We start from the raw sequence: 15,300 nt of genomic DNA, 5'->3' as shown, positions 1-15,300 counted from the left end.
ACCATCCTCCTTGTTTTAGCTGTCTGACCCGGAGGTTGCCATGATGAGCCCACTCCCTCTCCCATCCTTATAAATATTGCAATCGCAGCATTTAGGGAGTTAAATAGCCTGGAGCGGCTATAACTTATGCTGAGCTTCCAGCAGGGATCATCTGGGCACAGCTCCTGCGCCTGCATGATTGCCATGATTTTTATTCAAGTAATTTTGTGGGAACTCATTCGCGACCATGACAAACTTGAAATGTTATGATGGGGTTAATTACGTAGAATGAGAAATACTGAAAATTACGCTCCGATTTTTTTCCTGACCCAGTATATGTGTCCCACCTTCTCCCCTCTAGCTGTGTTTCACCCCGCCTCTCACCAAACATCTAAGAGACCGCTTATTATAGCCTCTCTGATTGTCTGCAGCTATTTGCATTCCTGTATGAAGGTCCTTCTACATGATGTAGAGCAGGAACACATGGGCTACTTGCACAGTGAACAAGTCTGTATGATCATGTTCACACACCACCAAGAAACCTGAAGACACAAAAGAGAATAGTAAAACCAAAAACACTCAGTTTGAAAAAATGCTCTGATAAGGGTATACCGTGAAGATTGGTAGAGCAGCTTAGTATACATTTTTTGCAAAAAACGTATCAACCAAATACCCTGTTTTTTACATCTTTTACTAGCACTTGCGGATTACTGCAACATTTTTTCAAACTGAGTGTTTTTGGTTTTACTATTCTCTTTTGTGTCTTCAGGTTTCTTGGTGGTGTGTGAACATGATCATACAGACTTGTTCACTGTGCAAGTAGCCCATGTGTTCCTGTTTCCATAATTGTTCTCTTGTGTCTACAAGACTAGGGAGTTCCACCACTCCTCTTGGGCTATCTGCACAAAAGCTGTTCTACCCTGTATGCACACATGGATTTTTTCCTCTCTGAACCCTGTTCACACAGGTTATATACAGATGATCAGGTTTTTAAATACATCAGATAGGGATTGCATACATTAGTTAGGACTGCTCTGATAAGGGTATACCGTGAAGATTGGTAGAGCAGCTTAGTATACATTTTTTGCAAAAAACGTATCAACCAAATACCCTGTTTTTTACATCTTTTACTAGCACTTGCGGATTACTGCAACATTTTTTCAAACTGAGTGTTTTTGGTTTTACTATTCTCTTTTGTGTCTTCAGGTTTCTTGGTGGTGTGTGAACATGATCATACAGACTTGTTCACTGTGCAAGTAGCCCATGTGTTCCTGTTTCCATAATTGTTCTCTTGTGTCTACAAGACTGGGGAGCTCCACCACTCCTCTTGGGCTATCTGCACAAGAGCTGTTCTACCCTGTATGCACACATGGATTTTTTCCTCTCTGAACCCTGTTCACACAGGTTATATACAGATGATCAGGTTTTTAAATACATCAGATAGGGATTGCATACATTAGTTAGGACTGCTCTGATAAGGGTATACCGTGAAGATTGGTAGAGCAGCTTAGTATACATTTTTTGCAAAAAACGTATCAACCAAATACCCTGTTTTTTACATCTTTTACTAGCACTTGCGGATTACTGCAACATTTTTTCAAACTGAGTGTTTTTGGTTTTACTATTCTCTTTTGTGTCTTCAGGTTTCTTGGTGGTGTGTGAACATGATCATACAGACTTGTTCACTGTGCAAGTAGCCCATGTGTTCCTGTTTCCATAATTGTTCTCTTGTGTCTACAAGACTGGGGAGTTCCACCACTCCTCTTGGGCTATCTGCACAAGAGCTGTTCTACCCTGTATGCACACATGGATTTTTTCCTCTCTGAACCCTGTTCACACAGGTTATATACAGATGATCAGGTTTTTAAATACATCAGATAGGGATTGCATACATTAGTTAGGACTGCTCTGATAAGGGTATACCGTGAAGATTGGTAGAGCAGCTTAGTATACATTTTTTGCAAAAAACGAATCAACCAAATACCCTGTTTTTTACATCTTTTACTAGCACTTGCGGATTACTGCAACATTTTTTCAAACTGAGTGTTTTTGGTTTTACTATTCTCTTTTGTGTCTTCAGGTTTCTTGGTGGTGTGTGAACATGATCATACAGACTTGTTCACTGTGCAAGTAGCCCATGTGTTCCTGTTTCCATAATTGTTCTCTTGTGTCTACAAGACTGGGGAGCTCCACCACTCCTCTTGGGCTATCTGCACAAGAGCTGTTCTACCCTGTATGCACACATGGATTTTTTCCTCTCTGAACCCTGTTCACACAGGTTATATACAGATGATCAGGTTTTTAAATACATCAGATAGGGATTGCATACATTAGTTAGGACTGCTCTGATAAGGGTATACCGTGAAGATTGGTAGAGCAGCTTAGTATACATTTTTTGCAAAAAACGTATCAACCAAATACCCTGTTTTTTACATCTTTTACTAGCACTTGCGGATTACTGCAACATTTTTTCAAACTGAGTGTTTTTGGTTTTACTATTCTCTTTTGTGTCTTCAGGTTTCTTGGTGGTGTGTGAACATGATCATACAGACTTGTTCACTGTGCAAGTAGCCCATGTGTTCCTGTTTCCATAATTGTTCTCTTGTGTCTACAAGACTGGGGAGTTCCACCACTCCTCTTGGGCTATCTGCACAAGAGCTGTTCTACCCTGTATGCACACATGGATTTTTTCCTCTCTGAACCCTGTTCACACAGGTTATATACAGATGATCAGGTTTTTAAATACATCAGATAGGGATTGCATACATTAGTTAGGACTGCTCTGATAAGGGTATACCGTGAAGATTGGTAGAGCAGCTTAGTATACATTTTTTGCAAAAAACGTATCAACCAAATACCCTGTTTTTTACATCTTTTACTAGCACTTGCGGATTACTGCAACATTTTTTCAAACTGAGTGTTTTTGGTTTTACTATTCTCTTTTGTGTCTTCAGGTTTCTTGGTGGTGTGTGAACATGATCATACAGACTTGTTCACTGTGCAAGTAGCCCATGTGTTCCTGTTTCCATAATTGTTCTCTTGTGTCTACAAGACTGGGGAGCTCCACCACTCCTCTTGGGCTATCTGCACAAGAGCTGTTCTACCCTGTATGCACACATGGATTTTTTCCTCTCTGAACCCTGTTCACACAGGTTATATACAGATGATCAGGTTTTTAAATACATCAGATAGGGATTGCATACATTAGTTAGGACTGCTCTGATAAGGGTATACCGTGAAGATTGGTAGAGCAGCTTAGTATACATTTTTTGCAAAAAACGTATCAACCAAATACCCTGTTTTTTACATCTTTTACTAGCACTTGCGGATTACTGCAACATTTTTTCAAACTGAGTGTTTTTGGTTTTACTATTCTCTTTTGTGTCTTCATGATGTAGAGCAGCCAGCAGTAGCTTCCTCAGCAGAGCAGCACTGTTGTCTTCCTGCTCTCCAATTGGTGAGGCGCTTCACCAAAAAGCTGGAAGCACACTGCAGCCTCTACTGTCTGCTGCTCTAGAGCAGAAGTTCACACTGTAGCCTCAAGTGATTGCTGTTCCACCAAAGAGCAGGAGCAAACTGCAAACACTTGTGACTGCTGCACCAACCAGAGAGCAGGAGCACACTGCAACCACTTCTGACTGCTGCTCTTCCAATCTAAAGGTACCGTCACATTAAGCGACGCTGCAGCGATATAGACAACGAGCCGATCGCTGCAGCGTCGCTGTTTAGGTCGCTAGGAGACAAACACCGGCAACAGCAGAACGATGCAGGAGCGATCCAGTGACGTACTTATCGTTCTCGCTGGTTGTTGCTCCATGAAAAAACATTGCAGGCATCGTTGCTTTTGCTGTCAAACATGACGAATCACGCCGACCTGACGACCAAATAAAGTTCCGGACTTTCAGCGACGACCAGCGATGTCACAGCAGGATCCTGATCACTGCTGTGTGTCAAACACAACAAGATCGCTATCCAGAACGCTGCAACGTCACGGATCGTTGTCGTTCTCGTTGGAAAGTTGTTCAGTGTGAAGGTACCTTAAGAGCAGTAGGACACTGCAGCCTCTTGTGACTGCTGTTTCATCAGAGAGCAGGGGGACACTGCAGCATCTTGTGACTGCTGTTCCATCAGAGAGCAGGGGGACACTGCAGCATCTTGTGACTGCTGCTCTACCAACCAGAGAGCAGGAGCACACTGCAGACTCTAGTGATTGCTGTTTCACTAGAGAGCAGGATCACACTGCAGCCTCTTGTGACTGCTGCTCCACCAATCAGCATGATACAGCTGTGTCATCAGAGCATTCAAATGTACTTTATGGCTGCCAATTTAATGTGCAGCTAGGAGACTAGGCCAGGGGACATATGCCCCTCTGCCCCCCACCCCCTTCCCGGCCCAGTCTGTTCCTGCTGATACAATGGCAGAAAAGCGTCATTTTCATAACTAGAAAGTGCTAAAAATTTTCACAAAGTCATATATTTACTCATAAGATTCTGACCAGCTCTCCCTCTGCTCTCCGGGTTCTAAGGCAATATCGTACCATCAATAGGACATGATAAAGACATTTTTAAAGCAAAAGTTTTTTATTGATTGGTGACAAGTTTTAGGACAATTATATTAATGTACACTGTGTGCAGATTAAGCAAGTTGTATTTTGATCACATGATACTTCTTATACATGTGCTACTCCAAGTTGTTCAGGCTTGAGAGCCAACTACCAATTAAGTAAACCAGGTGATGTGCATCTCTGTAATGAGGAGGGGTGTTGTCTAATGACATCAACACCCTATATAAGTTGTGCTTAATTATTAGGCAACTTCCTTTCCTTTGGCAAAATGGGTCAGAAGAGAGATTTGACGGGCTCTGAAAAGTCCAAAATGAGGACTGAGATGTCTTGCAGAGGGATGCAGCAGTCTTGAAATTGCCAAATTTTTGAAGCGTGATCACCGAACAATCAAGCGTTTCATGGCAAATAGCCAACAGGGTCGCAAGAAGCGTGTTGGGCAAAAAAGGCGCAACATAACTGAGGAAAATCAAGCATCTAAGATGCCATTTGCCACCAGTTTTGCCATATTTCAGAGCTGCAACGTTACTGGAGTAACAAAAAGCACAAGGTGTGCGATACTCGGGGACATGGCCAAGGTAAGGAAGGTTGAAAAACGACCACCTTTGAACAAGAAACATAAGATAAAACGTCAAGACTGGGCCAAGAAATATCTTAAGACTGACTTTTCAAAGGTTTTATGGACTGATGAAATGAGAGTGACTCTTGATGGGCCAGATGGATGGGCCAGAGGCTGGATCAGTAAAGGGCAGAGAGCTCCACTCCGACTCAGACCCAGCAAGGTGGAGGTGGGGTACTGGTATGGGCTAGTATCATCATCGAGGATGGAGTGAAGCTCAACTCCCAGACCTACTGCCAGTTTCTGGAAGACAACTTCTTCAAGCAGTGGTACAGGAAGAAGTCGGTATCATTAAAAAAAAAACATGATTTTCATGCAGGACAATGCTCCATCGCATGCCTCCAACTACACAGCGTGGCTGGCCAGTAAAGGTCTCAAAGAAGAAAAAATAATTACATGGCCCCCTTGTTCACCTGATATGAACCCCATAGAGAACCTGTGGTCCCTCATAAAATGTGAGATCTACAGGGAGGGAAAACAGTACACCTCTCGGAACACTGGGAGGCTGTGGTGGCTGCTGCACTCAATGTTGATCGTAAACAGATCAAGCAACTGACAGAATCTATGGATGGAAGGCTGTTGAGTGTCACCATAAAGAAAGGGGGCTATATAAGTGAGATGGGAATATATTTGGTTTTTATTAAGCTGCCTAATAATTCTGCACAGTAATAGTTACCTGCACAAATAGATATCCTCCTAAGATAGCCAAATCTAAAAAAAAACCACTCCAACTTCCAAAAATATTAAGCTTTGATATTTATGAGTCTTTTGGGTTGACTGAGAACATAGTTGTTGATCAATAATAAAAATAATCTTCTAAAATACAACTTGCCTAATAATTCTGCACACAGTGTATAATGTTCTGTGCATCAGGATGATATATCGATGTTATCTATATTCTGTTTGTTTATTGGCAGCTTCATAAATTTCTTAACCATCAATTTTTTTTTACGACATCGAACTTTACCGTGAAAATGACCATTGTATTTTATCTTGTACCGTTTCTCAATTAAAAAATTTAAAAAACTTGCATCTACTTTGTGTGAATTCTCTGATGTCTAACTAGGATTGATTTTTGTGTAAAACACTTCCCACAATCAAAACAAGTAAATGGCCTTTCCCCTGTGTGAATTATTTGATGTCTGATAAGAACTGATTTTTTGGCAAAGCATTTCCCACATTCTGAACAAGTAAATGGCTTCTCCCCTGTGTGGTTTTTTTGATGTTTAAAAAGATTTGATTTGTGACTAAAACATTTTCCACATTGTGGGCATGGAAATGTTTTTTCTTTGTGAGTTCGCTGATGTACAATTAATACTGACTTTTGTTTAAAGCATTTTCCACACAGAGTACATGAGAATGGCCTCTCTACTGTGTGAATTATTTGATGTCTAGCAAGAACTGATTTTTTGGAAAAGCATTTCCCACATTCTGAACATGAGAATGGCTTCTCCATTGCATGAGTTTTTTGATGTTTAAAAAGATTTGATTTGAGCATAAAACATTTTCCACATTCTGGACATGAAAATGTTTTTCCTGTGTGAGTTCTTTGATGTGCATTTAGAAGTGACCCTTCGTTAAAACATTTTCCACATACGGTACATGAAAATGGCTTCTCCCCTGTGTGAATTATTTGATGTCTAGCAAGACCTGATTTCTGAGTGAAACATTTCCCACATTCTGAACATGAGAATGGCTTCTCCCCTGTGTGAGACTTTAAGTGTACAAGAAGATGTGATTTCCAATTAAAACATTTTTCACATTCTGAGCATGGATATGGCTTCTCGCCTCTGTGATTTTTTAGATGCGCATGAAACTGTGATTTCCAAATAAAACATCTTCCACATTCTGAACATAAAAATGGTTCTCCTGTGTGAATTCTATGATGTCTTGCAAGATCTGATTTCTGAGTAAAACATTTTCCACATTCTGAACATGAATACGGCTTCTCCCCTTTGTGAGTTTTTAGATGTACAATAAGCTTTGATTTCCAAGTAAAACATTTACCGCATTCTGAACATGAAAATGGCTTCTCCCCTGTATGAGTTTTTAAATGTGCAACAAGCTGTGAATTCCAAGTAAAACATTTTCCACATTCTGAACATGAAAATGGCTTCACCCCTGTGTGAGTTTTTAGATGTGCAACAAGCTTTGATTTCTGCGTAAAACATTTTCCACATTCTGAACATGTAAATGGCTTCTCCCCTGAGTGGGATTTTTGGTGTGCAGCAAGCCGTGATTTCCAAGTAAAACATTTTCCACATTCTGAACATGAATATGGCTTCTCCCCTGTGTGAGTTCTTTGATGTTGAACACCTTTTCTGTGACTTTTTTTTTGGTTAACATTTTCTGATGAATTAGGAGATAGAACTTGTTTGGAAGGATTAGATGACTGATATTGCATGTGAAGGTCTGAAGATATATCCGAGATAATGGCATGCTCTTCATAGGTATGAAGTATAATATCACAATTATCTTCTTTGAAATCTAAAGATAGATGTTCCTCTGAGCTCCAAGTACAGTCGTCTGCCAAAAAATAAGATTGTGTTTATTATTTTGAAATTATAGAACATGAAAATCAATATTTATATTCTTTAGAACAATTATTATTTCCGCCTCACATGAAATGAAATTTAAAAAAATTGATCAAAAAGACAAATGGTCACCAAAATAAGCTGTATTACCTTTCTACAAGAAAAATAAAGTTTAAAAAAATTGACAATTTTTTAAGTTTTCTTTAAAGAAAAAATAGTAACAAAAAAACTAAATAAATTTCCATTTCACGTTATCTTGCAACAACAAAAAAGAAGCATGTTAATATACTTGTTCTTTAAAGGGAATCTGCCGGAAGGTGTTTGCTATTTAATCCGAGAGAAGCCTGATGTAGGGGCTAAGACCCTTATTCTAGCAATGTGTCACATGCTCAGCAGCTTGCTGTAGTTTCAATACAATCAGTGTTTTATCAGCAGGAGCTGATCATTAGATGACTGTGTTGCATGCCAGGCAGTCCAGCTAATCTATGTTACTCCCGCCCCCACCACTGATTGGTAGCTTGGTGACAGTGTACTCAGGAACCTGCCAATCAGTGGTGTGGGCAGAGTAATACAGAATTCAGCATTCTGCACCCTGCTACATCTACAGCAGAGAAAACAAGGATTCTATCAAAACTACATCAAGCAGGCAAGAAAGTGACACCGCTGAAATCAGGCTCTCCGTGCCTAGGTCATGCTTCTCTCAGATTACATAGCAAATACATGCTGACACACTCAGTTTAATAAACATAATACTCAGGGCAGCATCAAGAATAAGACAAGAGTAAAAACTGGCCACTTTTGTTCTGGTGACAGATCCCCTTTTAGAGGTGATACTCATCTTTCACTCTATTGATGTGGTTTGTTATGTGCTAACAGGCTCGGACTGGCCCATAGAGGAACAGGGGAATCCCACGGTGGGCCCTTGTGCAGATATGTGACCCCAACCCCATTGTATGGGCAGTACTTGGTATAATTCACTTTATTTACTCTGTACATAAAAAGTAGCATTATTCATTTACCAAACTACCCAGTAAACTTTTATATAGAAGCATAGGTACATTTGTGAATGAGGGAAGTGGAAAATTTGCATACAGGTGGGCAGCACGGTGGCTCAGTGGATAGCACTGCAGCCTTGCAGCGCTGGGGTCCTGGGTTCGAATCCCACCCAGGACAACATCTGCAAAGAGTTTGTATGTTCTCTCCGTGTTTGTGTGGGTTTCCTCCGGGTTCTCCGGTTTCCTCCCACATTCCAAAGACATACTGATAGGGAATCTAGATTGTGAGCCCCATCGGGGACAGTGATGATAATGTGTGCAAAAACTGTAAAGCGCTGCGCTATATAAAAATAAAGATTATTATTATTATTATTATTATTATTAAAAGTGGGCCTCCCAAAGTCAATGTTACTTGTGGGCCCTTGGCACCCAGTCCGACACTACTAATGATGGTCTACCTCTAGGTCTCCTCCTCAGAGTCCATGGGGAGCAGCACTACTGACACTCAGAGCAGTAATAACCCATCTCCTGTTTTTACTTGTTAAGTCTCCATGTTTTGTGTTTTCTAAGCTTCTTGGTTTCTTAGGATGAAGGGTGTGACATAATCACTTGTAAAGTGCTGGAGGGGAGACATCTTTCACTGCGCCTAATGGTGTCAGTGATATAAAACCCAGAGTTTTTCCTCCAGCACACTAAGTGTTGTGAGGGTTTAGCTAAGTTGCAGAATGAGCTGGTTTGTATGTGGACATAAATAGAGCGGGTAGGAGGATGTCCACCTTATCTCCACTTGCAGAGCCGGCACCGCCGTGAGCTGACAGGACCTCTGTGATGTCACATTCATGTGATCAGTCATGGGGAGAGAGGAGTCACATGGTCTGGGGCTTAAGTAGCTGGCCTCCAAAGGCAGCAGTGCTGAAGGGAAGTGTTTGTGCCTGTGTTAAAGGACTTGAACCATGGACTTTGCTAACCCTGAGCGGGTTGATCCTCTCTAGGAGAAGGACTGTGTTTTGTTTTGCTGTTTTGTCTAGAGGGCCGTGTTAACTTTTTTTCCAGCTTGGTTTATGCTGCATTTAATAAACCAAGCCCGTTCTTAAAGAGACAGTGTTCCATTTCTACCTGTGTCCAGCCGAGTGGGACGATCTACCACAGGTGGTGTTAGAAGTGCGGGCAACGTCCCCAGCGAACACATGTGATGGCCACCAGCCAGCATAAGACGTCAGGCAAGATGAAGGACCTCCTCAAACATCTGCTACAAGCACAGCAGAAATTACAGCAGCAACATATGGCACAACAAGAGACCAGTCAGCTGCTTATACAGCAGCACCAGCAGCAGATTGACTTGCTTGCAGAGGCGGTTTGTGGAAAGTCGGCAGCCCCTCCCCCAAGTCCAGGTGACGACACATAATAAGAAGGGCCACATTTCCCCACCAGTTGATCTAGGGAAGCATGTGGGTGTCCGCTATATCCACAGGGATGCCAAGGATTATCCCGTCGCCAGAGGGTTTATAAAGAGGTCGGGGTAGTCGAAGGTTTGCTACACCCCGTGATAATCGGGAGGACTTCAGTATTTTCTGGGACTTGTGAGGAAAGGCGGGGATACCAAGGGATGTAGACAGGAGGCAGCTCAACTCTGAGAAAACCCCATCACAGAGGTGGATAAGTTCTCCTTGTGTGTCCTGGCTGGTGACGAAGACGAGATGGTGACCAGTGAGGCCGAAATTCCTGAACTGGGGGAATTGTGTGACTGCCCAAATGCAGGATCTAACATTAAAAAAATGTACTTGAAAATGTGACTGTGATAAATGGGATTGCCCAAGAGCAGGGGGCTAACACCAGGTTCCTGTACTTTGCTGTCATGAAGTGACTGTCCTAGCGTGACATGACCCAACGAGGGGATGGTCACAAAATGGCGAAACACACAAGGGTACTTCGGGGACACAATAACATTGGTGGTCCCTGACAATAGGGAATGGGGAAATGGACACCTCCTGCACTCACCTGAGGATGTGCCCTGCTCTTACTAACGTCCCTATATGGGTTCTTTCACCCCTTCGCCGAGCAGGATACCTAATCCCTCACTTGCCCTGCTCCTATCCCTAGGTAGGGAATTGGCAAGTAAAGACACTGGTCCCACCGCTGCACTAAAACAACACAAGGTATGGAAAGATAAACACCACAGGGAAAAGGAAACACAAAACAACACTTAGCTTTAGCTTTTCTCTGCTGAAATGCACGGCACAGCAGAGTAAGGCACCAAATTACAGCATTCAACTGAAGCACCACTGAACCAGCAACCTCCAGTCTTCAGCACGGTTGGTATCCAAAAGGACCTGTATAACCAATAGTCAGCTGATGCATCAGGTGACCTTTTGAAGGATGGTGGGAGTGGCCACCAACCACATCAGCAGAATAGGCAGCAATGTAATTACACCAGCGGCCACCGGGGGATGAGGGGGGTAAAACAGACGTTAGCCCACGATGGCCTGAAAGGAAAAAAGTTTTAACATGAAAGGCCAAATCTGCCACAGATCCAAAAATGGATCGTGACATTTGCGGTCAATGGGGAGTAGCTATATCGGGTCACTAAATAGCGATGGGAAGTATTAGAGCAGCTGTTAGTCCTGGGACCCTATAGACTTATGGTACTAGATCTGGCCCATGCTTATGTCTGGGGTCGGCATCTAGGCAGAGATAAAACACAAGAACGAGTTCTTCAGAGGTTTTACTGGCATTGTTAATTACTGCCGATCCTGCCCTACCTGTCAGCTATGGCTAGTTTCACATTTGCGGTTGAGTCTGCAGCGTCGTGTCTGCAACCGCAAACGCATGCAAAAACGCACGCATGCAAACGCGGAGAGGCGCCTCTTAAAGAAGAAGTTACAGGTCAGCCAGAAATCTCACATGTTTTAGGTGACCAAATACTTATTTTCCACCATAATTTGCAAAATAAATCTTGCCAAATCAGACAAGATGATCTTCTGGATTTGTTTTCTCATTGTGACTCTCATAGTTGTTGTCTACCTATGATGTCAATTACAGGCCTCTCTCATCTTTTTAAGTGGGAGAACTTGCACAATTGGTGGCTGCCTAAATACTTTTTATACCCACTGTATATCATCACCCTGACCTAAAGAAAGGGTACTGGTAAATTCTCCTGTCTCCAAGTGCCAAGTAGAAGATGGCCTTCTCTACACCTGATGGGTACTTCCAGTATTCCTGCATGCCGTTCGGACAACAAGGAGCCCCAGCTACCTTCCAGAGGTCTATGCACCAGATCCTAGCCCCTCACAAGAAGTACGCTTACTTGGACGACATTGTGATCTTCAGCCTGGATTGGGAAGTCACCTGCAGAAGGTCCAGGCAGTACTGGATGCACTGAAGAAGGCAGGGTTTACCATAAACCTAAAGAAGTGCACTCTCAGGAAAGAAGAGGGCTACGTCTTTAGAAGGGGCGACATAAAGCCACAAATTGACAAGGTGGAGGCAATCCAAAAGTGGCCTCGGCCGGTCTCCAAAAAGCAAGTTAGAGTGTTTCTAGGATTTGTGGCGAGTTATCCCGAATTTCATCATGATAGCTGCCCCCCTGACGTATCTTCTTAAGGGCACAAAATCGTCGATGGTCAAATGGTCCTATGAAGCTGAGATGGCATTCCAGGAGTTGAAGCTCGTCCTTTGCAGACAGCCAGAGGAGTTTGTGCTCCAGACGGATGCCTCCAAGGTTGGGTTGGGGGCTGTGTTGTCCCAGGAAATAGATGGGGATGAACACCCAGTCCTATACCTGAGTCAGAAACTCTCCTCCTGTGAGAAGAACTATGCCATCATGGAGAAAGAGTGCTTGGCCATCAAGTGGGCAATCGACACCCTGAGATACTACCTGTTAAGGTACCTTCACACTAAGCGATGCTGCAGCGATACCGACAACGATGTCGATCGCTGCAGCGTCGCTGTTTGGTCGCTGGAGAGCTGTCACACAGACAGCTCTCCAGCGACCAACGATGCCGGTAACCAGGGTAAACATCGGGTTACTAAGCGCAGGGCCGCGCTTAGTAACCCGATGTTTACCATGGTTACCATCGTAAAAGTAAAAAAAACAAACACTACATACTTACCTTCAGCTGTCTGTCCCCGGCTCTCTGCTTTCCTGCACTGGCTGTGAGCACAGCGGACGGAAAGCAGAGCGGTGACGTCACCGCTGTGCTTTCCGGCTGACCGGCGCTGACACAGGATGCAGGAGGAGTGCAGAGAAGCATAGCGCCGGGGACAGACAGCGGAAGGTAAGTATGTAGTGTTTGATTTTTTTACTTTTACGATGGTAACCATGGTAAACATCGGGTTACTAAGCGCGGCCCTGCGTGTGACGCCGATTCAGCGGTGTCTGCGGGAGATCCAGCGACGAAATAAAGTTCTGGACTTTCTGCAGCGACCAACGACATCACAGCAGGATCCTGATCGCTGCTGTGTGTCAAACACAACGATATCGCTAGCCAGGACGCTGCAACGTCACGGATCGCTAGCGATATCGTTGTGAAGTTGTTTAGTGTGAAGGTACTTTTAGGCAGAATGTTCAGGCTAGTGTCAGATCATGCCCCCCTGAGATGGATGATGGAAAATAAGAGGAAAAATGCCCGGGTGACTAGCTGGTTTCTGGCGCTCCAGGACTTTAATTTTCAGGTGGAGCACAGGCCAGGGAAGTTGCATGAGAACGCAGATGCCCTGTCCAGAGTCCCTTGCTTAGTTCGTGAAGGTGCCAAAACCCCCGGCTTTGGGCAGGAGGAGTTATGTGACAAAATCACTGATAAAGTGCTGGAGGGGAGATATGTTTAAGTAGCTGGCGTCCACAGACAGCTGTAATCAGTGTCTGGAGAGGAAGCTCTGAAGGTAAGTGTTTGTGCCTGTGTCAAAGAACCTAAACCGTGGACTTTGCTAACCCTGAGTGGGCTGATCCTGCTAGGAGAAGGACTGTGTTTTGTTTTGCTGTTTTGTCCAGAGGGCCGTGTTAACTTTTTGCTGCTTGGTTTATTCTGCATTTAATAAACCAATTACTAGACAAAGAAACCTCAAAAACATTATGTCAGTATTACATCTATGGCTGTAAAGAGCACGAACCGCCTCAATACACAAACAAAACCTGCTCAAAAATATCAATTATAAATACGGAGAACACAAGAGCAAATAGGTATATATAAAAGTAGAAAATTTATTAACACACTGAATATTATAATATACAAAAAACACATACTATATGCAGGAACAACACATAAGAGCACCAAGGACTCCACACTGCATGCTAGGCTAGGCAGCTGCCATATAAACAGTAACGAGTATACCTGCAACAAGCAAGTCCCATGAGGGCAGCTTACCCACACCCATATGCCTCACAGTAACCCATGATCAAACACATAGTAATCCCGAGGCTAGAAGAGTGCTCACCTATAGGCACACGATGGGGAGTCCAAAACCGGGCGTGAGTGCCCCCGACGCGCGTTTCGCGGGTGTGGAAACCCGCTTTTTCAAGGCTTGTGTTCTCCGTATTTATATTTAATAAACCAAGCCTGTTCTTAAAGAGACAGTGTTCCATTTCTACTTCTGTGTCCAGCCGAGTGAGTCGATCTACCACAGGGGTAAACACTAGAACCACAAATAATTTGACATGCCTATAACAGCTGGAAAGGGTCAGTTTGACCCTCATAAGAAATACAGTAAAAACTTCCAAATTGAAATAAAATTGTAATAACATTTTTATTTATTATTATCTTTCTATCGTCTGAGTCGACTAAAGACATTTTTTACACAAAATTTTCACTTTTCTTGTACATTTTCCACAGACAGCTTTGTGGCACTTCTCGCAGAAATCACTTGTCTTATTGCCTTTGCAGAGACGAATTTGGCACTTCTTCCTTTTCTTAGATGGTCCTGCTACTGCATCTTCTTCTACTTGACACTCTCGTTCCTCTTTAAAATATCTGACATCTGAAATAAATAGTTTTATTTGGAGACTGAGAAGAATCTGTAAACCGCAGGTCACTACTCACCTGGGTGGTTACCTGTAGGTGTCTCCTCTTTAAACCGCTGATCGCCCCTCATGTTAGGAGTCTCCTCTTTACACCGCTGATTGTCCCTCACATTAGGAGTCTCCTCTTTACACCGCTGATCGACCCTCACATTAGGAGTCTCCTCTTTACACCGCTGATCTCCCCTCACATTAGGGGTCTCCTCTTTACACCGCTGATTGTCCCTCACATTAGCGGTCTCCGCTTCACACCGCTGATCGCCCCTCACATTAGGGGTCAACTCTTTACACCGCTGATTGCCCCTCACATTAGGGGTCTCCTCTTTACACAGCTGATTGCCCCTCACATTTCTCTCTGGAACATTACTATTGTTCAGATCTTTATCTGGATCCAAAAGCTGAAAAACAAATATTAATATTGTCAAAGACCCTGTTGATCAGAGAAGTCCCCAGGAATAATGGTGAGAAGATCCGGACATGTGATGTCTGTGGTCAGTTGTGATCCTGCCGTCTCCACCGCTCTCATCAAACAAGTATAAAACATATAATACTGGAGGAGAAAACAAGACTGAACACAAGGACGTCACAGCCGTCTACACATC

The 15,300-nt window shown here is 43.2% G+C and overlaps 1 protein-coding gene across 1 annotated transcript in view; it reads right to left on the bottom strand.

Moving 5' to 3' along the window:
- Window positions 1-6,061: 6,061 nt before the first annotated feature.
- The window catches only part of LOC138658168 (zinc finger protein 850-like), a 111,158-nt gene continuing 101,919 nt past the window's right edge, over window positions 6,062-15,300 (bottom strand). The window contains exons 13-14 of the mRNA XM_069745846.1: window positions 14,721-15,096; window positions 6,062-7,685 (exon numbers count right to left, since the gene is read on the bottom strand). Of these exons, the coding sequence (XP_069601947.1) occupies window positions 6,193-7,685; window positions 14,721-15,096 (1,869 nt within the window). The 3' untranslated portion in view covers window positions 6,062-6,192. The remainder of the gene's footprint in view (window positions 7,686-14,720; window positions 15,097-15,300) is intronic.

Source organism: Ranitomeya imitator, chromosome 1 (assembly GCF_032444005.1).
Source record: "Ranitomeya imitator isolate aRanImi1 chromosome 1, aRanImi1.pri, whole genome shotgun sequence".
Lineage (NCBI taxonomy): Eukaryota > Metazoa > Chordata > Amphibia > Anura > Dendrobatidae > Ranitomeya > Ranitomeya imitator.
The sequence above is the reverse complement of the archived record's forward strand: the minus strand, read 5'-3'. Positions and strand labels throughout refer to the sequence as shown.